Below are 24,274 nucleotides of genomic sequence, written 5' to 3' on the forward strand. Positions count from 1 at the left end.
GTCGTTTTGGATTTTTAATTTATTTGAACCGTAAAGCATACATATTTAGTGACTTTAAAAGATCAAGAATTTAATGCATGAGTTTGGATTTATTTTGGATTTTCTCTAATCCGCACAGAGTTAAAAGTATACATACAGGCTCAGATATATGTATACATATTGTTCAACCAACTTGATGAGCTCTATTCACTTCTTAGTGATCATGATTGACTACAACTGGTAGCTTCTCTTTGCCAGCATAAAAAGGGTTTGCTTGACAGCACTCAGTGGATTGATCAAACAGAAAAGTCCAGTGAACTTGGTGAATACCTAAGAAGGAAAATTGTAGAATTTTTTGGAGAAATTTCTAAGAAACTGTTTAGATCATCAGTTATTATTCAGATGTTCTCCCAAGGTCTGGGAGAAGACCCAAACTCTCACCCTCAGATGAGAAGAATTTAGTTAGGATTTTCAGGAATAACCCAGGAACCACCAAGGCTCAAGCCTGCAACAAACTGGAAACTGCTGAAACAGCATGACTGTCCACAATAAAGTGAGTTTTATATTGCCAGGGACGGAGAGGGTGCTGACCAAGAAAGACGCCCCTGCTTCAAAATCAACACCTTCAAGATGTACTGAAATTTGCAGCTGCCCACATAGCCAAGCCAAATGCCTTCTGGGAGAAGGTTTTATGCTCAGATGACACAGAATTTGAGATGACACAATGATAAGTGGTATGTTTGGAGGACTAAAGGTGGGGCTTTAAAACTAAGAACACTGTGCCAGCTGGTGGTAGCATCATGCCTCACATGCATCATGTCAGTAAAAAAAAGTGGTTGCAATAGTAAAGAAGAAGAAGGGATACCTCAAACTTCTTCAACTTCACCTCAAATTAACAGCAAGACGACTGAAACTTGGATACAATTGGCTGTTCCAACAGGACAGTGATCTGAAACACATTGCACATTGGGATGGATAAAGCAGGCTAACATTAAGCTTCTGGAATGGATTCAACCATATTGAAAATTTATGGACTATGCTTGAAATTTGGGTCTGTGCAAGGAAAGAAACCAATCTTAATGAATTCTACTAAATTTGCAAATAAGAGTGGTCCAAACAGAATTATGCCGAGAGGTTTTTTGATGACTACTAAAAGCAATGTCCCCTAGAAGGTTTAACCAAATATTTGTGGGGGTGTATGTACATATTTGAGCCTGTGTGACAAAATCCAAAACTAAATTCAAACTTGTGCACTCAATTCTTATTTCTGAAAGTAATTAAAGATGATTTTAAGACTTTAAAATTTTGAAATAAAGCAGTTAGGCCAGAAATTCACTGGCACTATCTAATTTTTTTGTTAAAGGTTTGCTGACTGAGTTGAGAACGAGTCATTCCAAAATATTCCACTTCCTCACCTTCAAGAAAACAAATGCAACACATACAATGATGTGATTACCCTTAAACTAAAGCCAGTGTTCCGTTCTCAAATTCATTTTATAATAATAATAATAAGCTTCTGTTACCAATTAAATTTAAAAATGGTGTTGTGTTTCTGTCCAATTATATATTGACCTAACTATATGTTTTTATAATATTGAACGCTGAAAATTAAATAAAAAAAATATTTACTTCATATGTTTGTCTATAGTTGCTTCATGCCTTCACACTATGTGGCACAATGATTGTTTTTACACTGTACAAACAGGGAAAAATGTGATTTTGAATTTATCTCAGCGTAGTTAATACAAAACTACTTTATTTTTAATCAGTATACAATTCATATTGACATATGGCGAGGGCGCTGGAGTCTGCGTTTTGTGTTTATGGGAAACAAGATGATGATTTCCCTGATAAGTGGGATACATAACAGTGAAAATATGGGGAAGTTGATGCTGTGTATTCCCAGTGAGTGCGTCCGTGACAGGAAGAGGGAGAAGCCGCCGCGGAGCGTCTTTTCCCTTTCAGTCTACCCCGGGTAATTTACAGTAACTCCCGTGCGAGTTGCTGCCTCCTTTGGTCTTAACTCAAGGGATATGGCTGTGTTGAAGATACAAGACCAGGTAATGCTCACCTATGAATTCAGTTAGTTGGGGTGTAGTCAGCTCGACACTTTTGAGGAAAACTGATTAACGCCAGTTTGCTCGAGTTTTTACAGTATGGAGATAAGGAGCGGCGTGTCACGTCGACTGCTCATTTTTCCTTTAACTTGTGTAACATAAAACTATTAGGTTTGTCGATAGTGACTTAAGCCTGCCGTGCAAATGTTATTTTTGAAATAAAAGTCTAAATGCTAGGCTAATGTTGCATCATTCTTATCATTAAGTCAACTAACATGTTAGCTAACTAGCTATAGCCGTAAACAGAAAAAAAGAAAAAAACAGAAAGAAGTATGCTAACGTGTGGCCATCTGTTGCCTTACATTAACTTTGTCCAGTTAAAGTAGTTTCATGCCAAAGGCTGGGTGCTTTTGATTGTTTGTGTGTGTGTTGCTGGTGCTGGTGGTGATGGACCGATGAACACAGCTGGATAGCTACGAGGTTATCTGGGTGGCTAGCTAAGTCCTGCGCCCTGTTAAATGTGAAAAAGCAACCGCAATCCTTAACGCGTGGTACACCTTGCCAGGTTAATAACGTAAAAGTTAGCCGATATCGTGGATTGGATTGCACCTTCCAAATTAAAAGACTGAAGATCGAATTTGTTGCCCAGTAGGTTTGTCAGCTGTCCGTCTCAGCCCCCGAGGGCAGCTTCGGACAGTCACCTGTTGCTGGAGATAAGAAAGGCTGTCACAGGAAGTAGCAGCTGGTGCTGGCCCTCAAGTCTGCTCAGCTGTGTTCACCGGTCAGACATTATCCTCAGATCAGCTGCTGGAAACGCTCCTGTCTTCAGGGTAGTGATAGCAAGTGGGCGGGTTGATCATTAGCCAAAGGTCGGATTAATGTTTTTGCCACACACTATTTATTTATTTATATTCCACGTTTGGCCCACTGAGAAGCCAGCCACATTAACAGCAGTTTGTATGTTATATAACATTTGAAAGGAAAATTGGTTGGTTGATTGGTTGATAGATAGATGTAATAAATTAGGAAATCAAGTGTGTAAGCTCATACATGTATGCATTTTACTTAACAGAAATAAAAATAGAATTATATATATATGTATATTTAAAAAGGAAATAGTATTGTGGAGCAATCTATTTAAAAGACAGAATACTTTTTGGCATGGAATTTGTTGATTTGTCAACATACATGAAGAACAGGTTAACTGAGACTCAAACTTTTACACTGTGAGTCAAAGTACTGTGTTTCTGTTGTAGTGCTGGTGCTAAACTTCTTAAATAATACATTTTATTATAAAGATGATGAAACTGCATTAGGCTAAAATTATCGATTTAAATCTTTCATTTTTTAAATTTATGTTTTATACTCTTAATGACTTATCAGGGGTTCAGTATAGTGACACTGACTGCTTAGAAATTCATTTATATGTTGAGTCACAATTGGCTTTGATTGAAGCTCTGATGAGTTTGGTCAAGAAAAAGTGGGTCAGGTATTGTGGGGCTCAGTGTCCTGTCCTGGCCTGAACAGTCTGAACATCAAGCACGCAACGAGCGGAAGAGTGTGTGTGGTCAGATCTCCCTCTCTATTCTCTATTGTTCTCTATGCTGTTTGCTGACAAGTTGACAAAGGGACAAAAATAGTCACACTTAGAGTGCTCAGAGGGCCAAAGTGGAGACGAGAATGTCATTTTTCTTGGCAACGGCGTATGTTTGTCCTGCAGAGGGCGTCCTGTTGCTTAGAAACCAGGCTGTTTGACCCAGCTAAGAAGTGATTGAATCATTTCTTCTTCTTCTTCTCTTTTTTTTTTTTTTTTTAAATATACTATCATTAGTATTTCAAATGTTTCTCTTTCTATGTGTTTACTGGCCTGCGACTTCTCAAAAGAACTGTCTCTATTCAGCAGAATCGTGCGATGCAATAGCCGGTCACCAGAGAGCTTCTGACCATCATGCACCAAGTTGTTTGGACAAGTGCAGTGTGTGCAGAACTTATACAGCTTAATTGCTTTATTGCTTTAGTTTTCAGTTTTATAGTCCTGGAGAGTATGTAGTCTATTCTAGGTTAATCTGGCAAAAAGTAGTGACTTATACAAGAAAAACCATTAGGAGTCACAGTTTGTTTTAGTTTATTTAGTCATAGTTAGTGTAAGTTTGATCAGAATTTTCAGATCTGCGAGTCAGCTGGGGTCCGCTTGAGGCCGCTTGTGTCTGAGTGACATCAACTACACGTGCGCCCAAGGAAGTGGAATTTAGGCATAGTTCATAGAATTATAACGGGAATAACTCCTCGTCTGTTGGGTCTCCAGCTGTCTGTGTCTGAGTATAATCAAAGCGTAAGCTGACCCAGTGGTTAAAACTGACCGTTCTGTGTGGAATTTGCTTGTTCTTGTTCTTTATCGGCGTTCCTGTTTCTCCCGCATTAACAATACATTAAAGATGATCTTGGCTCAAGGTTAGATGGTGTTAAAATAAATCTGCAGAGTTCTTCTTACAGTTCAAATAAAGAATTTTAAAAGAAAAAGGTAGAGCTTTCACATCAGATTTTCACTAAACAATTATCCAATTATCCATTTAAAACTAAATTAATCAGAACAATATAATTGCCAGTGCTATAGAAAATCTGCCAAAAATATTTTAAAAAGCAATAACTGAATCAGTCAAATTCTTTAACTCTGGTTATTTTTGTTTAGTATTTTTTGGAAAATGAATTAAAGTCAAAGAGATGGTGAGAATCTGTGACCTTACATGTAAAAAAGCCCAAAGCCAAATCACAGTTATTTAGATTCATATGAATGTCACTGATACAATATTGATATTTCATTTTTAAATATCACAGTTATTGTCAGCGCAGTCATTGTGACATACCTAGTACACATCATACCAGTTGTGTCGCATTACCAGAAAGTTAGTAATCGTTATCAATATCTTGAGGCCAGTTCAATATCACAGTAATAATAATAATTAAAAAAGTCTATCCCGCGTACTAGTTCAAAAGTTGTATTAAAACACTGACGTGATGGTAGCAGACCATTTATTTAAAATGTTTAAATAATTTGTTGATGGGACACAGATTAAAGTGTTGAATGGATGCAGAGTAGGTGGTTAACGATACTATGAGGTATAAAGTTAGTTAGATTATCTTAGCTTAAGCAATTTACAACATTAGCCATTACAAACATTTCAGCCTATCATACAGATGATTTCATAACGGTAATATCAGCTTTCTTGAGCAAAATGGTAACCTGTATTTTAGGATAGCAACGCACAGTACTTTCATACATAATGAGTCAGGGGAGAGCTATCGCAGCAGCTGCACTAATCGCCATCTTCCACTTGCAGTTTTTGCTGCTCTGTTTGTAGTTTTTCTAGAGGTATAATAGCTCTAGATGGCTCTGGCGACACATCAAAACAGCAAAGTTATACTACAGATGATCTCATGATGATCTTTTAAACCTTTTAATATATCTCATGGTATCAGCTGATATCAGCAGGTTTATTACTGCTGTCTGTGCCAGCACACACTCACGCACTGCCCTTTGTGTTTCTGGGATTATGTTACACACACCGTGCATCCTATTGCTGGGTCAGAGCAGAGGTCAGTGCAGGCCTGCATACTTTCTCTTACACATGCACACTGTCACGCCAGGTCTCTCGTGAAGTAGCTGGAGTCACACTGGACTTTTCATACCACACAAGACCAACCTAACAAAATGTTTATTTATTTGTTAGATTGTTTTTTCACATGATGTTGATCATTCATTTTACTGTATCTGGAGTTTTCCAGTCTGTTCCACATCCACTGCTTTGGCTTTGCTTTTGAGTTTGGATGGATACAGACAGAAATACCCACTTCTGTTTAAGCAGAGCAGCCAGAAGATATTTACAAAGCAAATTTGTTGTAATCCGCTAGAGTTTCCCCAGTGCTAGCAAGTGGGATAGACAAAACGCTGGTTGTTTACATGCTTTGCTTCGTGAAAATCATTCTTTGTTTGTGCTTTTGATGCAAATCTGTAATGGCAGAGTGATTACTGTAGGAAAAGAGAAATTGTATGTTGTGTTTCATATTACGTTTCTAAATGCTAAAACCATTAGACTTAAAATTTAGGCCTGCACAAAGGCTCTTTCTAAATGAATCGCTCTCTCTCATTTGCCTTGCGCCGTCCCTCCCACTGAGTTAATAGGGATGTGTGGCTTGGCAAGATTGCTCTTTTTAGGATCTGCGTTGAATATGAAGGAGACACACACACACACACACACACGCACACACACACACACACACACACACACACACACACACACACACACACACACACACACACACACACACACACACACACAGACTGGTCTTGTTAGCTACCCTCACATTCTCTGGCAAAGCCATTTGGTTCCAGTTTTATAATGAGGAGATGGGAACTTCTAAAGCTATGCCACCAGTACACCAAAGAGGACAGGGGCGCACACACAAACTAAAACAACAACAATGTGGTATTCATTTTCTTTGATTCTTCAGCATACAAAATGAAAGGGGACTTCTATTGTAGCACCAGCTTTATAAAATGCAGATAATTTACACCCCATTTAGCTAAAAACAGCACTACATTTAAGTGTGTATGTGTTTTTGTTGTTGTTGTTGCTTTTAACAATCTATGTTGATTATAGCTTTTAAGATGCCTGAAGCATGGCCAGTTAACAAAATATGAGCAGCCTTTGACATTATTACTTTAATGTGCAATAACAGGCACAGGAGTTTTATTACATCGGTACTTAATGATAAGGCAAAGGGTAGATTGAGTTAGGTAGAATTGTAAACAAGCAGGGATCTGGACCGAGCTCAAACGTCCAACAAACAGCATGGTTTCTGTTCCTTGAGAGGGAAGCTTTTACTCTAAAAGCATTATTAGACTTTCGCTTTTGTTCTTACAGTTAAAACAGTGGAAGTATTGTCATGCTCGTTAGCTGGACAGTCAGGATAAGCCCTGACCAGGAAGTGACCTGGTTACAGTGACGCATCAAATAGCTGTCCTTTGTCCCAGTAAATCTTACTTCTCTCGTCACTCTTTTTATACCTTGATTCTCTTTTATCTGCTCTTCTTTTTTTCCACTGTCAACTTACACAGCTGTTCTGTAGTGCTCCAGGTACCTGCCTACAATCATCCCCTCCCATTCCCACTCCTTTTCTTTTTATTTCTCTCTGTCTCTCACCCCTTTTATCTCTACTCCCCTTTCCCTCCCTTCTCTTTCTCTTCCCTGGCTCTCTTTTTCTCTCTCCTCTCCCCTCCCCCTCCTTTCCCTCTCCTATCCCTCTCTTCTTTTGAAAGAGCTGGCTTCAGCAGTCTGCCTGAAATGAGCGATGCATACCCACACATACATTAGGTGCTGCTGCCCCCTCCCACGTTTATGCTAATCTGTGTGTGTGCGCGCACGCGTGTGTGTTTGCATCAGTTGCGTATGTGCTCCTGGCTGCAGCACAGCAGCGAGGATATGTAGCTTCCTGTGCGCAGCTCATTCTGCCGCATGCCTCTTACTGCCACCATTACGCAAAGGAATTCCCTGCCGTCTCCGCTACTGCTGCTCACAGAGTGTGAGTGTGGAGACGAGAGAGGAGGAGGAGGAGGATAAAGAGACATGCCGCAAAGCAACACTGACAGATAGAGGACAGAGACGGATTTCAGAGTGGGTTTTTTTCTGCGAAGATGTGCAGCGCTTGTTTACGAGGAAAACACTATGTGTGCGGGATTTACTGCTGACCTTTGTGCCGCTGAATTGCGCACATATGTGAAAAGGAACACTTTGTATTCATGTGCGTGAGTGAGTGATTGTGTGGCGTGTGAATGTTTGTTCCTGATGCGGTCTGAGCGGGCTAGCCGTGTGTGTATTGTGGTGCTGGAGGAGGTAGAGGAGGATGAGTCCTGCTCTTCATCCCCACCTCCACGGCCCAAATCATCCCCAGACCGCAGATCCCATCATGCCTCTCGAAAGGTAGCCGCTGAGGATGACAAGGTGAGATGGGACTGTTTGCTGAATCTCTAAATTGCTGGTTTTAACAAGGGTACCATCTACAGTTTTGTGTGTAAATGACAGCATTAACTGGGATTTAAGGTAGACCACTGCACTTTTTAGTTCTGGTCTGATGTTTATACCTGTACTGTTTCATGTGCCATTCTATAAAAATACAGTGCACTTTCAGCACATGGTTTGTGCCACTAAATATAGCACTAGTATTGTCCTGCCACATGAGAACTGCTCTGGTTTGTATAGATTAAAAGCAAGCCCTGGTCTTTGTAGTCTCCGCTGTTGGATGTATAAAGGGCAAGCTTTCTGCTGGAACATGCTAATAAGTCGTTTCATCTTATGATAACTGCTCTTTGAAGCATGCACTGAAGAGGGGGAAGCCAAAGAAGATGTGCCGGCTGTGATGACAGGGTTTATGCATGGGGACCTCCTTCAGTCACTTACATTAGCTTAGTGGTCATCATTGTAATAGGCAAGAGATGGATGCCGGCATGCTAGACAGCCCTACTTATTTTTAGTTTGGAGGTAATGAGAGCAGGTTGGGGAAAACAGAAGAAGGCTGAAAATAAGGTGAAGTGTTTGTTGTAGTGCTTATTAACACTAGATAGTACTAAGTATAGACTGAACAGCAGTGTTTGATCATGGCGAGCCACTCTAGCAAAAAAGGTTTGTCAGTAAGAGACATGGAGCCTCAGTAGACATACTTGATAGGTTGCAAAAGAGCGAATGGCAGCATTTGAAGATTAGAGCCTCGCCAAAATCAGCACCATCATATTAGCATTAGGTACTTTCACTACTGTTGCAGCAAATGAAAAACACTTTTTTATTTATAGGTTTTGAAAGAAGGAAGCTGCAATTAGAGAACAGTAGCATTAATTTAAAATTTCTACATTGCTCAAATCTTGGTAACAAAGATGAGGCTCACTAGGGCAGTCTTTAAGGCGATTTATTATAATACCAAATGTCTACTGTGCTGCATGAGTTTTGTTATTTTTCTCTATCAAAGACACAAACAGTTAAATCTCAGAGATGACAAATTACCCTTTATTATGAATTCGTCACTTCTGAAAGCTGAAAGCAGTTTTAAAATAAAGGCTGATGCAAGGAAAAGGAGGATGCTGTTTTTGTCTTAATCTTACTTTTATCATGACTGCAGGGCATCGCTGGCTACAAATCCTGCTCAGTATGCTGTCAACCTCATGGCAGCTGTTTACATTTAAATGGAGGCTAAAGATAAACCATGTGCCTGTCATTCATTCACAGTTTCTTTCTTGAGGAGGACCTTGTATAACTTGTTTAAATTTAGCAAATGTACTCAAAATTCTTCTTTATTCATAAACGTATTTTATTCATTTTTATTTTATTCTATATTTACATTTTATTTACTTTCTGTTGCAGCACAACGTGGCAAGAATGCTCAGGATTAACCCTTCCCTTACAGATTTGAACAGTTATGTGCCAAAACTGCTACTCATAAACAAATAGGTGATATACAGCCATATGTGACCTATGGCTCTGTCCCAGCCTGGGATTATACTCTGTGTGTGCAAGACTCTTCCATCTGAAACACTCATAACTCTCTCTGATAACACACTTGTCAGCATAGAAAATTACTGCCTTTCCAATAGTGCTGTACGCTGGCATTTTCTCATCATTCTTTCTTTTTTTAATCTCCATAGCCATCTCTGTTGAGAGCCATCTTCAATGTGGACCCAGATGAAGTTCGCGCCCTCATATTCAAGAAAGAGGATGTCAACATTCAGGTAAATCACACACTTTTGTTGCTTCAGGTCGTTTAGTTTTAGAATAATTTACACAAACACATTAGCATTGCCTTTCACTGCCACAGGGCACATAACCAACAGCGAGGGGAGCAGCAGGCAGCCGGCAGCCCACAGCTGATCTGGGTTTATCGATTGGCTGGCGGAGTGCTTTTTTGGCAGCTTTCTGTATTCTGCATCCTATGTAGCTGCCAGCCAGACAGGACATATGAACTGTTTGTAACACTCTAACCTTTCAGATGAGAAAGGACACGACCTTCACTGGCTCTCTCCTTTTTCCCCAATTTCATTCAGTCTGTGTTCCAGTCTTCCTGAGCGTGTTTTCCCAGTATGATTTCTGTGGGTCTATAATGGTGCGGTCTCCCTGGAGCCAGCTACACTAGCCCAGGCCTATTCCAGTCACATGAGATTTGTTTATAGCCCCACCTCACTGATTGGTCTCAGTTGTACTGAAAGGGCGAGATGTGTGTTGAAGTGATGAAGTGAAGTGAAGAATAAAAGGGAACCGATGATGGATATTTTTACTGAATGGCACTTCCTGTGGTCTGCAACACTGTAAGGTCTATTGATTCTGTTCTGGCATGCAGCACATGATGTCACAGCTCAGAATGTGTGTCTGTGTGACCTGTATGAGAAGTGAAACCTATTCTTTACTGATTGTTTTTGTTTCGTAACGTCCTCCCAGGACAACGAGAAGCGGACCCCACTGCATGCTGCAGCTTACCTGGGAGATGCTGAGATCATTGAACTTCTCATCCTCTCAGGTAAACATTACATCCCAGCTCACCTGTTAAGCTAATCATCCATCCATTCGCTTATCCTTTTCAGGGTCACGGGAGCCTATCCCAGCTGTCATAGGGCGAGAGGCAGGGTACACCCTGGACAGGTCGCCAGTCTGTCGCAGGGCTAACACACAGTGACAGACAACCATTCACACTCACATTCACACCAACCTATCCCCACAAGCTGCATGTCTTTGGACGGTGAGAGGAAGCCAGAGTACCCGGAGGGAACCCACGCAAACACTGGGAGAACATGCAAACTCCATTTTGCAGTATTTTTTTAGGCACGAGTCTTAAAAGCGTTATTTACATCATGCTGATTGATCGGTAAGATACTCAAAGCAATACTGAATAATTAGCTGTTCTCTCCTTATTAAAATGTGCAATTTGTGAGAGCCTCGTGGGAGTGTCCTTCCAAGAGGGACGCTTTTCTTTCCAAGCTTCTTAGACTATGATGACCTGGATGACTGAGAACCTTCACAGACAACTTTTTTTTTTTTTGTATTTCATTAATGCCATGTTACCCTTTTCCCCCTGTAGTTCCCTACTTCCATACAGCTCAGTGCATTTTAAACTGGGATAAAAGCCTGACTGTTTGTCATCTCTTTTATCATAACATGCAGTTTCTCAGTAATTTCCATGCTGTGCTCACTGCTCAGTTACCGTCTCATGGTGACTAGTGACCGCTCTTGTGATCTGTCAACAATCTGATACGAATGTTTTTTTGGCTTCATTTTCTGTGAAGTAAGCTGAGCACATCAGTGGGAGGAGCTTACACTTAAACGCCTGAGTGTAAGCATACGTGTAACGCGAGTGAGTAGGGTGCTGTAGTGCGCGTATAAATGTGAGACTGTGTGTGCATTTAGTGTTTCTCAATGAAGAGCAAGTAACAGGTGCAGCTGCAGGGCTATTTTAACACACGGGTCGTGCCAAAAGGGGATCATGGGCATTTTATATCCTCCAGCCACTGTTGGCTCATCCTCCTTCCCATAAAAGCCTTTTTTATTTCTTTTTTTACAACATAGTTTGCCCTTAAGATATTTAGCTCTTCCCCTCCTTTTTGTACATTCTGCGATTCTGCGTATGCCACTATGTGACTGCTCTGACATCTCCTTTTTCTTACCCTGTCTCACTCTCTTCTTCTCACTCAAGGAGCCCGAGTTAATGCCAAAGATAACAAGTGGTTAACTCCTCTTCACCGAGCTGTGGCTTCTTGTAGTGAGGTAACACATTACACAAACACACATGCAAATGTGACCTCTGGGGAATCCGCTACAACTTTGACCCTGTCACAAGTAATGGTAAACAAATCCTTTTTTAAGGGAGATTTCGCAAACACTTTCTGCTTAGAATATCTTTTAGCTGCTTTACTGACAAGGTTTCGAGAAAGGTCTGTTGTGATAAAGTTAAGGGAATCTTTCCCAGAATCTGGCCTTAAAGGGGCAAATGGAAATAACCCCTGTGCTATGGCTTTGTGTTTGATAAACGTCAAAATGTCTGCCTATTCTTCTTAGTCCTGGGCGACATGCCCAAACTAACATAGTCCCTTGTGTAGTTTCTACTTTCTAGCATTTTGATTTCAGGATGAAAGCCCTCTATGAATAGAATATGAACTTTCTAAACACCCACACAGCCACCTGCTAACCATGGCGCTTACATTCTTAGAGCACTGAGACTGTTTTCCAGTAGACCTTATGTTTGCTCACTCTTTATTCAGGATGCTGTGGCAGTGTTACTAAAGCACAGTGCGGATGTGAATGCTCGCGACAAGAACTGGCAGACGCCGCTCCATGTAGCAGCTAGCAATAAGGCGGTACGCTGTGCTGAGGCTTTGGTCCCGTTGCTAAGCAATGTCAACGTATCTGATCGGGCGGGACGCACTGCCCTGCACCACGCTGCCTTCAGTGGACATGTAGAGGTCAGTCTTTCTTCACTCCCACACACACAGATACAGAGGCGACTACACATCAGCTCCTTGTCAATCTGATTCTGTGTGTCAGATGGTGAAGTTGCTGCTGTCAAGAGGAGCCAACATTAATGCGTTTGATAAGAAGGACAGGAGAGCCATCCACTGGGCAGCCTACATGGGTAAGAGTGTTCATAGTGGTCATAGTGTTGATGTGAATGGGAGATGCTGGCATGTAGTTCTTGACAGAAGTGAATTTGACTCATCTCCTTCTCACTTCTCTGTATCAGGTCACCTGGAGGTAGTGAAGTTATTGGTTGCCAGTGGAGCTGAGGTGGACTGTAAGGACAAGAAGGCTTATACCCCACTGCATGCAGCTGCCTCCAGTGGCATGAGCAGCACAGTGCACTACCTGCTGAGCCTCGGGGTTAACGTCAGTACAGACATACTGACAGTGTCCTTAAAATGCCGTCTGTGTCACCAAAATTTCTTACTGTAGTTAGTAATGGTTAAATTGAAAATGTTGTTCCTCTGTGCATAGGTAAATGAGGCTAATGCCTATGGCAACACACCACTCCATTTGGCTTGTTACAATGGACAGGATGTGGTTGTCGGTGAGCTGATCAAGGCAGGAGCCAGTGTTAACCAGGTGTGTGCGCATCACTCTCTGCCACGTTGCATGTGCATAGTAATTGTGTGTTTAATCCTGTTACTTGGTCCCTTGGCTTCAGGTGAACGAGAGGGGCTTCTCTGCCCTTCACTTTGCTTCCTCCTCACGCCAGGGGGCGCTGTGCCAGGAGCTGCTGTTGGCCCATGGGGCTCACATCAACTTGCAGGTAATGTTAACATGCTGTTAAAAAAGCTGAAACTAGAAATTCATCCAAGGGAGAGTATTTGCTTTCCAAAGAAGGAAGTATGTGCATAATGCTCCTGTGTCTATGTATTAAAAAAGAATAAATTTTATCTTGTATGTCCTCAGTGTTTACTAGTATGCATCCTGCTCAGAATTTAGTTGAAAGCTAGAGGGACTGTGTTTTTAGCACTTTGGTAGCAGTGATGGAAACTGATATTGGGTCCCTACAGCAACAAGGTGCAAGGCCATATGGATGATGGAGGGGGAGGGAGACTCCCTAAGGCAGCAAGCTGCTCAAGCATTTTGTGTGTGTGGGTGGTCCACAGTGGCGTCTGTGATAGCTTCTGTTCATTTTATCTTTCTAACACTTCTGAGTTAGACTCATAGTTGAATAGCTGATGTTTTAATGATTTCATATTTGTAATATGTACATTTTGCAATAATAAATGTCTCTTTCTCTGCCTTCTCTCTCTTCAGAGTAAAGATGGGAAGACTCCCCTGCACATGGCAGCTACACATGGAAGGTTCTCCTGCTCTCAGGCTCTCATTCAAAATGGTGAGAGCCCTCGCCAAGTGCTGTCTGTCTCATGCATGGATTCAAATTAGTTTGGATCTCAGAGTGTGCTGTATGCCGCATATGTTGCACAATATGCTCTTTTTTTTTCTTGAGATTGCTCCGGCTTTTTTAATGGAAAATATAATTCTATCTGATTTATGTGGGTGTAGGAGCTGAAATTGATTGTGAGGACAAGAGCAGAAACACTGCCCTTCACATTGCTGCCCGCTATGGCCACGAGCTAATCATTACAGCGCTCATCAAACACGGAGCCAACACAGCCAAGTTAGTAACAACTGACATTCACCATCTGTCTGTCTTCTTGCGTCATGTTATCTGTGCAGTAGTGTTAAAGGATCAAATGCAAGTGAGCAGCTCTAAGCCTGGAAATGGTTAAGTCAGGATAAATAAAATCTCTTTCTTTTTTCTGTCATAAAAATGCTTGCATGCAATGGCTTGTCTTTTAAGGAGAGGCATTCACGGGATGTTCCCCCTACACCTGGCAGCTCTCAGCGGCTTCTCAGATTGCTGCAGGAAGCTGCTGTCCTCAGGTACATTAATGCTGACACCATTCAGGCCTGTGGAATCACCCAGTTGACATCCAAATTAATGCAGCTTGCATATTTGTGCAGGGTTTGTCATAGACACTCCCGACGACTTTGGAAGGACCTGTCTACATGCTGCTGCAGCTGGAGGGTGATTGTTTTTGCTTACTGCTTCAGTATTATTAGTTTACTTATTCTCCTGTCATTGTACTCTTTCTTTCTCTTTTCAACAATCTGATACATGTTTTGGTTGAACTGAAAGCTTGTGTATGTACTTTGTAAATGTCATGCGGTTAACTGTTGTACCAGTGAGTGGTACATTAACACAGCTGTCCCCCTCTCCACACAGGAACCTGGAGTGTCTGAACCTGCTGTTAAACATCGGAGCAGACTTTAACAGGAAAGACAACTTCGGCAGGTAAGATAAAATGTGAAAATTGGATTAAGAGTACAGTGCTGGTGTCACAAAGGTGGATGCTAGAAATGGAGTGAAATAAGAGATGGAGACAATGGTAAAGTTTTGACCACATTAAATCTGCGAATAGTGGCTAACTTAATTTATTGATCCTCACAGAGCTCCGCTACACTATGCATCAGCCAACTGTAACTACCAGTGTGTGTTTGCCTTGGTGGGCTCTGGGGCAAGCATCAATGAGCTGGACAAGAGAGGCTGTAGCCCCTTGCACTACGCTGCTGCTGCGGACACTGATGGGAAGTAAGTTCTGCTCTGTGTAAATATTATGTTTCAGAGAATCCCTAATGCCAAGTTTAAAGTGTTTCTTTAAAAGAGATAAAAGAAATACCCTGTCTATTGTCTTTCCCAGATGTGTGGAATACCTTCTGAGGAATGACGCAGATCCAGGTGTGAGAGACAAACAGGGTTATAGTGCAGTGCACTATGCCTCGGCCTACGGACGCACACTCTGCCTGGAGCTGGTGTGTACAGCTGCTGCACTGAATGGGGAAAAATTGGCCATAAAGGCTGATAAATCTGTTTTCTGACACTATATCAAAAAGTCTCTTTGTTTCTTTTAGATGGCAACTGAGACGCCCCTTGATGTGGTAAGAGGAATTTCAGTCTCTCACTGTAGCACCATTGAGCTTTGCGAGGAGCTCCCTCTGTTGTAGTGTAGTGGCTACGACACCTGCTGAACAGATAAAGCTGTGAACCCTCCTGCTTATTATGGCATCAAATTAAAAAGGCTGTTTTTATCTGTATTTTGTACAAAACTAAAATCTGTTTATATATAGATTGATGTACTTTTTGAAATCATGACACATTTCTATGTAAATAAAGCCCTTTTTTCTCATGTTATGTTGTTTTACCTGTTACCTTACCTAATCTTATGCCCTCCTACCTTTTAGTCTTTCAGTTTTCAACCAATTTTCATCCATCAGTATATGTAGAGCACATACAGCAGCTGGCATTTGTGCAAACCTGGATCTGAAATGAGTAATATTGCTGTTTCAGCTAATGGAGACATCAGGAACAGACATGCTGAGTGATTCAGAGAGCCACGCTCCCATTAGTCCTCTCCATCTGGCAGTGAGTTTTAAGATTTTTTTCTTTAAAGCATGTTTTCTTTTCTATGCATCTTTGACTCTGCATTCATTAAAGAAGGATTAGTACTTATTTAGGGCTTTTCTATTCTATCTGAACACTCACCCACTCATACAAGCACTTTCTCCTATGCTCAAGCAATTTTAATGTCACACACTCATCCTTTTGACAGTTAGATAGAGGAGCTGGGTATTGAACCACCAACCTTCAGATTAGTAAGCCACAGCCACCCCATTTAACATAATGTGTGTGTGTGCTTTTTCACTTTGTCCAGGCTTATCACGGACACTGTGGAGCCTTAGAGGTGCTCTTGTCATCCCTGCTTGATGTGGATGTTCGGAGCCCAGAGGGATGCACCCCCCTCATTCTGGCCTGCTCAAGAGGTCATCAGGAGTGTGTGTCTCTGCTGCTGCACCACGGCGCCTCACCCATGGCTCGGGATTACATTCACAAACAGACAGCCATACACACCGCAGGTATATAAGCAGGCAGTCGCCTTCCCATCGCGTGAAAAGGGTGAATTTTCTGGCTTTTAAAGTTAAAATTTCATTTTGCTGTAGCTATGAATGGCCACCCAGAGTGCCTGCGCCTGCTGTTGAACAACAATGACCAACACATTGATGTGGATGCACAAGACAGCAACGGACAGTGAGTGTGTGCATGTGTGTTTAAATAAATAAATAAATAAAAATATAAATCTTAGGCTACTGTTTTTTGCGATTCAACTGATCACTTAATTATTCTTACTGAGTTGTGCCTGATCTCCACACTGTGTTCAGGACTCCTCTGATGTTGGCAGTGTTGAGCGGACATACAGACTGTGTGTACTCTCTGCTCAGTCAAGGAGCCAGTGTGGAGAATCAGGACCGCTGGGGCAGGACAGCACTACACCGAGGGGTGAGATAGGCACACGTGTCTACTGAGATCGCATATTAAATTTTAATATATGCTTTTTAAAAATTTCTTTTGGTATTTATACTCTCTAGTGTTTTCTGTATGTTTCACATAGGCTGTGACAGGCCAGGAGGAATGTGTAGAGGCCCTTCTCCAGCGGGGAGCCAGCGTGAGTGTAAAGGACATCCGGGGCCGCTCCCCCCTGCACCTGGCATCTGCTTCTGGCCGTGTGGGTGCCCTGGGTGCCCTGCTGCAGGCCACCAACACTTCACACAGTCACACACACCTCACTGACAGCAAGGGCTACACACCACTGCACTGGGCCTGCTATAATGGTATTGGGACACAACGTGAAATGTTTGAGAACTATGTCAACCTGGGTTTTTTTAAGACACAGCACTGTACTTTCTTCTGTTTTTACATCTGTCTTTCTCTGTTTTCCAGGGTATGACGCATGTGTGGAGGTGTTGTTAGATCAGGAGGTGTTCAGGAAGATTACAGGGAACTCATTCAGCCCACTGCACTGTGCTGTGTAAGGCTCTGTCTGTTTATATCCACGAATGTTTATGAGGATCGATTTGCTCTGAGGGTGTGTGACAGGCTGCGTTGTGTGTTTTAGGATAAACGATAATGAGGGAGTGGCAGAGATGTTAATTGACTCCCTGGGTGCAAATATTGTGAATGCAACGGACTCCAAGGGCAGGTGAGAGATGCAGACTTAAAATCATGCGTGGAGGGATTTTTTTGTTGTTTTTTTTTGTATTTGTTCTTAGTGAGCAGGAACGTATTTACAATAACTGTATTGATGTTGATGCAGGACTCCTCTTCATGCTGCAGCTTTTTCTGACCATGTGGAGTGCGTTTCCCTTCTTCTGAGCCATGGAGCTCAGGCAAATGTTGTTGACACCCACATGCACAGAACACCACTGATGATGGCAGCTCTAAATGGACAGACCAATGCTGTGGGTCAGTACACTAACTGTTACAGGGATAAACTTGTGGAAATAATGGTCCCTGATTTCTTAACCTTTCACTTGTATTAATCTCCACTGTTGTGTTGTGTTACAGAGGTGATGGCAAGCGTTGCTAAGGCAGACTTGGCACTGCAAGATGCAGACAGGAACACAGCATTGCATTTGGCTTGCAGCAAGGTAAAGGCATTTCAGAGACAGGAAATGTTATTTAGTCATTCAGTATTAAAAATGTTGCGATTTTCTTGTGGTCTCAGTGTCTCAGATTTTAAGTTGAAAGTAGTTACCATTCAGATTATATATTTTTGCAATGTGTGGGACGTGTATGTTTTGGCCCTGGCCCTTGGAACATTTATGTATCACTTTGGACACATCTGGCAGACACATTTAACCACATCATCACGTTTCACTTGCATCACTAAAAGGCACAATTTGGAGAATGTCATATTATTGTGAACAATAATATTTGCCACACACACGAGCACTGGTCCATAACTGTCACACAAAGAGCTTTTTAAAGCTTTGCGCGAGATTAACATTTATGTGAAGCTCAGAACGTCATCTCTTTAACATATTGACAAAGGCAGGATTGTTGCACCTCTCACGTGGTCACTGCAGATGACTTTGGTACTCTCTGCTCTTCTCAGGGTCACGAGACAAGTGCCTTGTTGATTCTGGAGAAAATCAGCGACAGGAATCTCATTAACTGCACCAACGCTGCTCTGCAGACGTATGTAGAACCTGAAGGTTGCACCTACTGTAAACAGCAGGATAACCTCCAAAACCCAGTGTGAACTTACTGTAACACTCTTCTACCTGCAGGCCCTTGCATGTAGCAGCCAGGAAGGGATTGACAGTGGTGGTCCAGGAGCTGCTGGTGAAAGGAGCCAGTGTGTTAGCTGTGGATGAGAATGGTCAGCTTTCATCTCACTGTACTCACACGTACTCTTCAGGTGTAATTCTAATGTGTACTATGAACCCCTTTTCTCCTTTTATTCCCAGGTTACACTCCAGCTTTGGCTTGTGCTCCCAATCGGGATGTAGCTGACTGCTTGGCCCTCATCCTTAACTCAATGATGCCCACCTCGCCCATGGTCACCATAGCAGCTTTGCCCACTCTCTCGCTTACTCAAACAGTCATCAACCACCACCCTATTTCAAACCACATTTCCAAAGGTGTGGCCTTTGATACTCCAGCCCCACTGAGGCCTGACCACGCCTCCTACTGCAGGCCAGAACGTCCGCTGTCCTCTGTCTCTGGAGATGATGAAATGAACGACTCAGATTCAGAAACGTACTGAGGACTAGTGGAACCTCAATACTGGCAGGTTAGCCAGCCACTCAGGAGCCTTAATAGATTACTGACAAAAGCTTGACAGGGCAGTAAATACAAGCAGAGTATTCTTAGGTAAGTCTCTTCAAATCTAAAAATAATCCTCGTCTGAACCACATGCTTGCTTCCTTCAGGTGCATACACAGTGGAAAAGATGCACTAATGTAATAATTTGGTAAAATAAAGAATAATTTGCCACTTTTTTTTTTCCACGGCATCACTGTACGACCAGTAACATGCCCAGCGTCCTTTTCAATTTAAAGCAGTGTTTTTATTTTTATGTTGAACTCTTTCTGTTTGAGGATACTTTCTGGAGTGGTTTTAAAGATTTTTCATTCACATTTACTAATGGAGCATCTGGTGAAGAAAAGCTCAGAGGACTGCTTTTTTTTTCTTTGTTAAGACACGGAAACTGAGGGACAATCTTATGGGACCAGCTGAAGAAGCGTTTTCCCTACTGTACTTGAGATTTTATTCAGAGTTCTTTGAGCTTTCACAGCAGCCACTGACTGTCACTGTGGGACACTTATAATGCTGCATTCATGATTAGGATCGACTTCTTGATTCCTAGGAGAGAAAGTCAATATTGAAACCTACGTATTTATTCCAGGTGGAGATTGAATCGTTGAGAGCGGATTGTGACAGCAGGTGGATGTAAGACCAATGTACTGTACAACTGATGAACTGAATGAGCAGCCCAAGGAACGGATAACTTGCAATGCTGTACTTTCTTAATGTTTGTGTTGTGTACAAGAGACAAGAGAAGGTGGCTGTCACTGTGTGGATTTGTTTGTGTGTGTGTGTGTGAGAGAGAAACTATTAAATATTGCCTTTTGAGGATTATGCAACATTCAAACAGAGGATGAATGCTACTTGGTGAAATGTTTGTACTGTAAAGATTAAGTAACAGATGAATAAAGACATTTGTTTTGGTTTATTTTATAAGACATAAAACAAATGTGTAACAGCTGAAGGTTGGCGCAGCTCTTAACCATAACACTGAACTTTATTTTCCTGATCCCTCCAAACTTCATTCATTGTCCAGGTGGTACATTCGTCCATACAGGCAGGCAGTGACCAGGCCACCCTTCGTGTTTGAATGTTTCATGGTCACTCTCCCGTCGGCAGCTTTCTGCAGACTCTCGGGCTGCTCCAGGACCATTCGGCTTGTCAGACTAGATGGGTACACGTATTTGGTGTCAAAGTTCCCCTCCAACAGGAAGTCCATTTTAGACTCTGCTTCTTCCACTTCCTGTCCACAAGAGCTCTGATCCAACCCTCCACAACGGACTACTGCACAAACCTGTAGATATTTAACATGTGGCAAATAAAAGTAGTGAGTTGTCAGTTTTAACCTTTTTAGAAATATTAAAATTCATGTGATTCTTGCCTGCAGTGCGTAACGTCCGTTGACTGTGTGTATTCCTGCAAATGCGCCAAGAGCATAGAGCTCTTTATGGTCTTGCAGTAACCACCTGTACTGCAGGCGGCAGCAGAAAGTGCCGTTGCACACTTTAATGTCACTTTGTGTCTCGTTTAAGAGGACAAATGTAAATGTGTCATACATCATAGAGGAGATGAAAGTGGGGTAGGAGGGAGGAGGAGGGTCATCACAGTTGTCTTGGTAGCAGTATCCAGAGTCTGTAGCCACTGATATTGTTGACTCACCACCACCAGCCTCCACCTCAACCTCAGGTGGCTCCAAAACTGGCACTCTGGCCACCAGCAGCCTGCCCTCCTCTGGGTCTCCTTTCCTGGCGTGGTGGTAGGTGGCAGAAAAAGGGGTGTAGATGCCACTTCCTGTCATGATGAGCCTGTCATTACGAATGTTGACAGCTAGTAGGGTGACGTTGGCACCCAGGCTGAATGCCTGCTGAAACTGGATTGAATCCAGCAGGGGGAGCTGGTTCATCCAGGCTGTTGGAAAGATCAACTGACGCACACCCTAAAAAAAAGGCATAAACAAGAAATGTTGAATTTGAAAGAGAAGATTTTAAAATGTTACATATATACTCTGAGTGCATATGTGGTTATATTTTATACCCTCTGCACTAGGAGCACTGTAGGATCATGAAAGAGGATGTCGAAGCAGATGAAGAGGCCAAACTTCCCAGCAAAAGGAGTGTCAAATGTTATGATTTCAGGTTCTGGAGGTGTGTCACAGGAGGCCTCAAAGTATAGGTTGTGTTTGTGGTAGCGTGCCACCAGAAGGCCATCTGACCTGTATGAAAGAAGACATATTTTATGGAAGACAAATTTGATTCAGAGTTGTAATAATTACTATACTTGGTAGTTCTTGTAGTAGTTTCTGTTATAGCTATTGAAACAAGTGTTAACTTTGACTCCAGGAAATGTTTGGTGTTTTTGGCACTAGGGTCAATCATTTTTTTTTGGGAATTGTGGAGAACTGGTCTTTATTTAGGCACAAACACATGCACTCCATCTGTGGAGAGGAGGCCATAGAAAAGAACTGTTAATTTGTCCGCTCCCTTCATTTTCATTTTAAGAGTTAACATGTACCTGAAAGCCACATTTGTGTTGAACTGCCAGTGCCCATCAGGAGGACAGGTGGAGGAGGGGCTGGTCTTCAGGGGACAGGGTTGCAGGTCGGGCATGTTGGCCACCAGGTAGAGGTTGTTACGACGAGCCATACAGCTCAATCTCTGGAGAACCTTTGAGTCACAAACATAATCAAATATGATGAGATTTAGACACAGTGGCATGTTACATCCAACAGAGTAGATGGGTCAGCTCCCCTGGGGCCCTAAAGATAAGAGTGCCCAGTCAAAGACTATCAAAAGTGCTCTTCCTATACTTTAAACTGGATTCTCATATTCAGAGTATTACAGTAAAGTGGACAAATTATTAGTTCCACTATATGTTTAAGTCAGCACTCTATCTTGTGAACGTAAGTCTAACTTTATTTATCCTGTATACGTTTTCTTTAGGGCAGCACGGTGGCATGGTGGTTAGCACTGTTGCCTCAAAAAAAAAAAAAATCCTGAGTTCCACCATCAGGCCGGGGTCTTTCTGTGTGGAGTTTGCATGTTCTCCCCGTGTTTGCGTGGGTTTTCTCTGGGTATGCCGGTTTCCTCGCACAGTCCAACGACATGCAGTTAGTGGGGTTGGGTTAATTGGAAACCCAAAATTGCCTATAGGTGTGAGTGCGAATGGTTGTCTATGTCTATGTGTTAGCCCTGTGACAGACTGGCGACCTGTGCCTGCCTCTCGCCCTAAGACAGCTGGGATAGGCTCCAGCCCCCCTGTGACCCTGAAAAGGATAAGTGGAAAAGAATGGATCGATGGATGTTTTCCTTAGCTTTTACCACTACAAACATTGGCTCAGTAGTCCATGGTGCTGATCAAGAAAAAAAAAAAACCATCACAGCAGTGTTAAGCCTGTGGTGCTTGCCATCACCAAGATCGAAATATATGACTGTGAACCTCAGTGTTGTTGTGTCTTTCTGGCTCCATGCATGGATTCCAGCTCTCCTCCTTAGGGTCAGGAATGGTTTCCAGGTAGCTAGTGATGGATAATCGAGTGAAGTTAAATCCATGAATACCATCTTCTGGAAACACCAGGATCTGGGCCCCCTGAGAGAGACGACAGTGAGAGAGAGGGAGATTCAGTAATCTGTTGCAGTGAAAGTAAACACCTTTATACGGGGGAAGAATCAGTGGTTGTTTATTTAGAAACATAATGCTGATACAATATAAAGAATTTCTTGTTTTAAATAGTACTAAAGGGTGGACAGCTTTTATACCTATTCTGAAGCAGCAATGACTGCTTCAGTAAAAAGTCTGTTAAAATTGACTATGACAGATCACAGTTTGACAGTTTTCATAAAAAACAGAAAAATGTGACAAGGTTAAAAGAGGTTGGCACTGTAAGGCTTCTGAATACTGTTCGTCTTCACTTTCTTCTGTAGTCGACTTAATTTAATTCATTCGTTAATTTGAAGGACATGCCAACAGAATTATGTAAAGGTCAATGAGTAATACTGTTTTAAATATGTGCATACCTGCTGGGCTGCCCGGGCTGCCTGCTCCTCGTAGATATCCAGGTTTTTCTGCATGTGCCGCAGGGCATCGTGGCGGGACACGGGCACGCGCGGATCTGGGTTCAGGATTACTTTGTGCTCGTACACAGCGGCAACATACCACGAGTCTGGAGTGGAGTCAGTTACACCGACAACAGACGCTAAATAAACACTGACAACAGCTATAACGAACAACATCGTTTCTCCACCGTCAGGCATGACACCTATGTGCTAACACAGACCATAAATAAGCGGTCAGAAGTCTTCCACGAGGCATGATGACTCAGACGATAATTTTCTAGTTAAAAAGTGACAAGAAGCTCCTCGTGCCAAACAGTGTTATATCCCCACAAACAGCCCCTGTTACGCTGCGGTTTATCTCGTGACCTCCCCCCCCCCCCCTTTTTTTTCCCAAATAACTTTATTGGCATGTAACCGGACAGAAAAACGTTAAAGAAATATTAAACATTTATGTAACATGTAACTTTAAGACTAAAGTACAGTTAAAATCTCAATGATAATAAATAACAAAAATTTTAGTACCAAAAAAGAAAAGTTCATCTATGAAATATATAACTATAGTGGTTTAAATAACCAAGTAACCATCCAATAATACTAAATATTACATATATTTATCGTTTACTTTTAGAATATAGAAATGTTTGAAATGTATGCTTAGATCGGTTTGTTTATGTGTAAAAATTGTAACTTTCTTTTTCTTTTGTGGGGATGGGGTTCCTTTTATAAATTTAAAGTGTGGATAAAATAATAATTATAAACATTTACATTTTAACTGAATTCGTTAGGACTGTTTTTTTTTTTACTGAAACATGACTTCAGTGGAAAAAATACATAAACACAAAGCTTTTATTTTGAAAATACCACATCGGAAACGTCTGCACATAACCGATAAATTCAGCCAGTGAAAGGAGCAGTTATATTAAAGTTTAGACCAAACTTATGATAATTCAGCTAAACCCAGTTCTTAAATCAAAACATCTTATC

General features: G+C 41.9%; 2 protein-coding genes across 3 annotated transcripts; one reads left to right on the plus strand and one right to left on the minus strand.

Moving 5' to 3' along the window:
* The first annotated feature begins 1,912 nt into the window (after positions 1-1,912).
* On the plus strand, positions 1,913-20,166 carry LOC146362736 (serine/threonine-protein phosphatase 6 regulatory ankyrin repeat subunit A-like). 2 transcript variants are annotated; one of them, XM_084919208.1, is made up of 29 exons: positions 1,913-2,039; positions 9,727-9,810; positions 10,514-10,592; positions 11,763-11,833; positions 12,328-12,528; positions 12,611-12,698; positions 12,807-12,949; positions 13,058-13,165; positions 13,248-13,352; positions 13,847-13,925; positions 14,096-14,210; positions 14,394-14,476; positions 14,558-14,621; positions 14,820-14,888; positions 15,045-15,185; positions 15,295-15,406; positions 15,506-15,532; positions 15,942-16,016; positions 16,306-16,507; positions 16,592-16,679; positions 16,811-16,928; positions 17,041-17,260; positions 17,370-17,457; positions 17,545-17,628; positions 17,743-17,891; positions 17,994-18,076; positions 18,544-18,626; positions 18,719-18,810; positions 18,899-20,166. In XM_084919208.1, exons 1-29 carry the CDS (start codon positions 2,013-2,015, stop codon positions 19,195-19,197), a joined length of 3,177 nt encoding a protein of 1,058 aa, XP_084775334.1. In that variant the 5' UTR covers positions 1,913-2,012; the 3' UTR covers positions 19,198-20,166. The 2 variants fall into 2 exon arrangements, with proteins under 2 accessions (XP_084775334.1, XP_084775333.1); XM_084919207.1 differs by lacking the exon at positions 1,913-2,039 and adding an exon at positions 7,368-8,035.
* LOC146362737 (biotinidase-like) lies at positions 20,149-23,654 on the minus strand. Its single transcript, XM_084919209.1, has 6 exons — positions 23,252-23,654; positions 22,674-22,823; positions 21,750-21,901; positions 21,273-21,450; positions 20,620-21,174; positions 20,149-20,532 (listed from the first exon to the last, which is right to left on the minus strand). Exons 1-6 carry the CDS (start codon positions 23,486-23,488, stop codon positions 20,260-20,262), a joined length of 1,545 nt encoding a protein of 514 aa, XP_084775335.1. The 5' UTR covers positions 23,489-23,654; the 3' UTR covers positions 20,149-20,259.
* Positions 23,655-24,274: the final 620 nt, after the last annotated feature.

Source organism: Perissodus microlepis, chromosome 22 (assembly GCF_051167445.1).
Source record: "Perissodus microlepis isolate ML-2025 ecotype Zambia chromosome 22, ASM5116744v1, whole genome shotgun sequence".
Taxonomy (NCBI): domain Eukaryota; kingdom Metazoa; phylum Chordata; class Actinopteri; order Cichliformes; family Cichlidae; genus Perissodus; species Perissodus microlepis.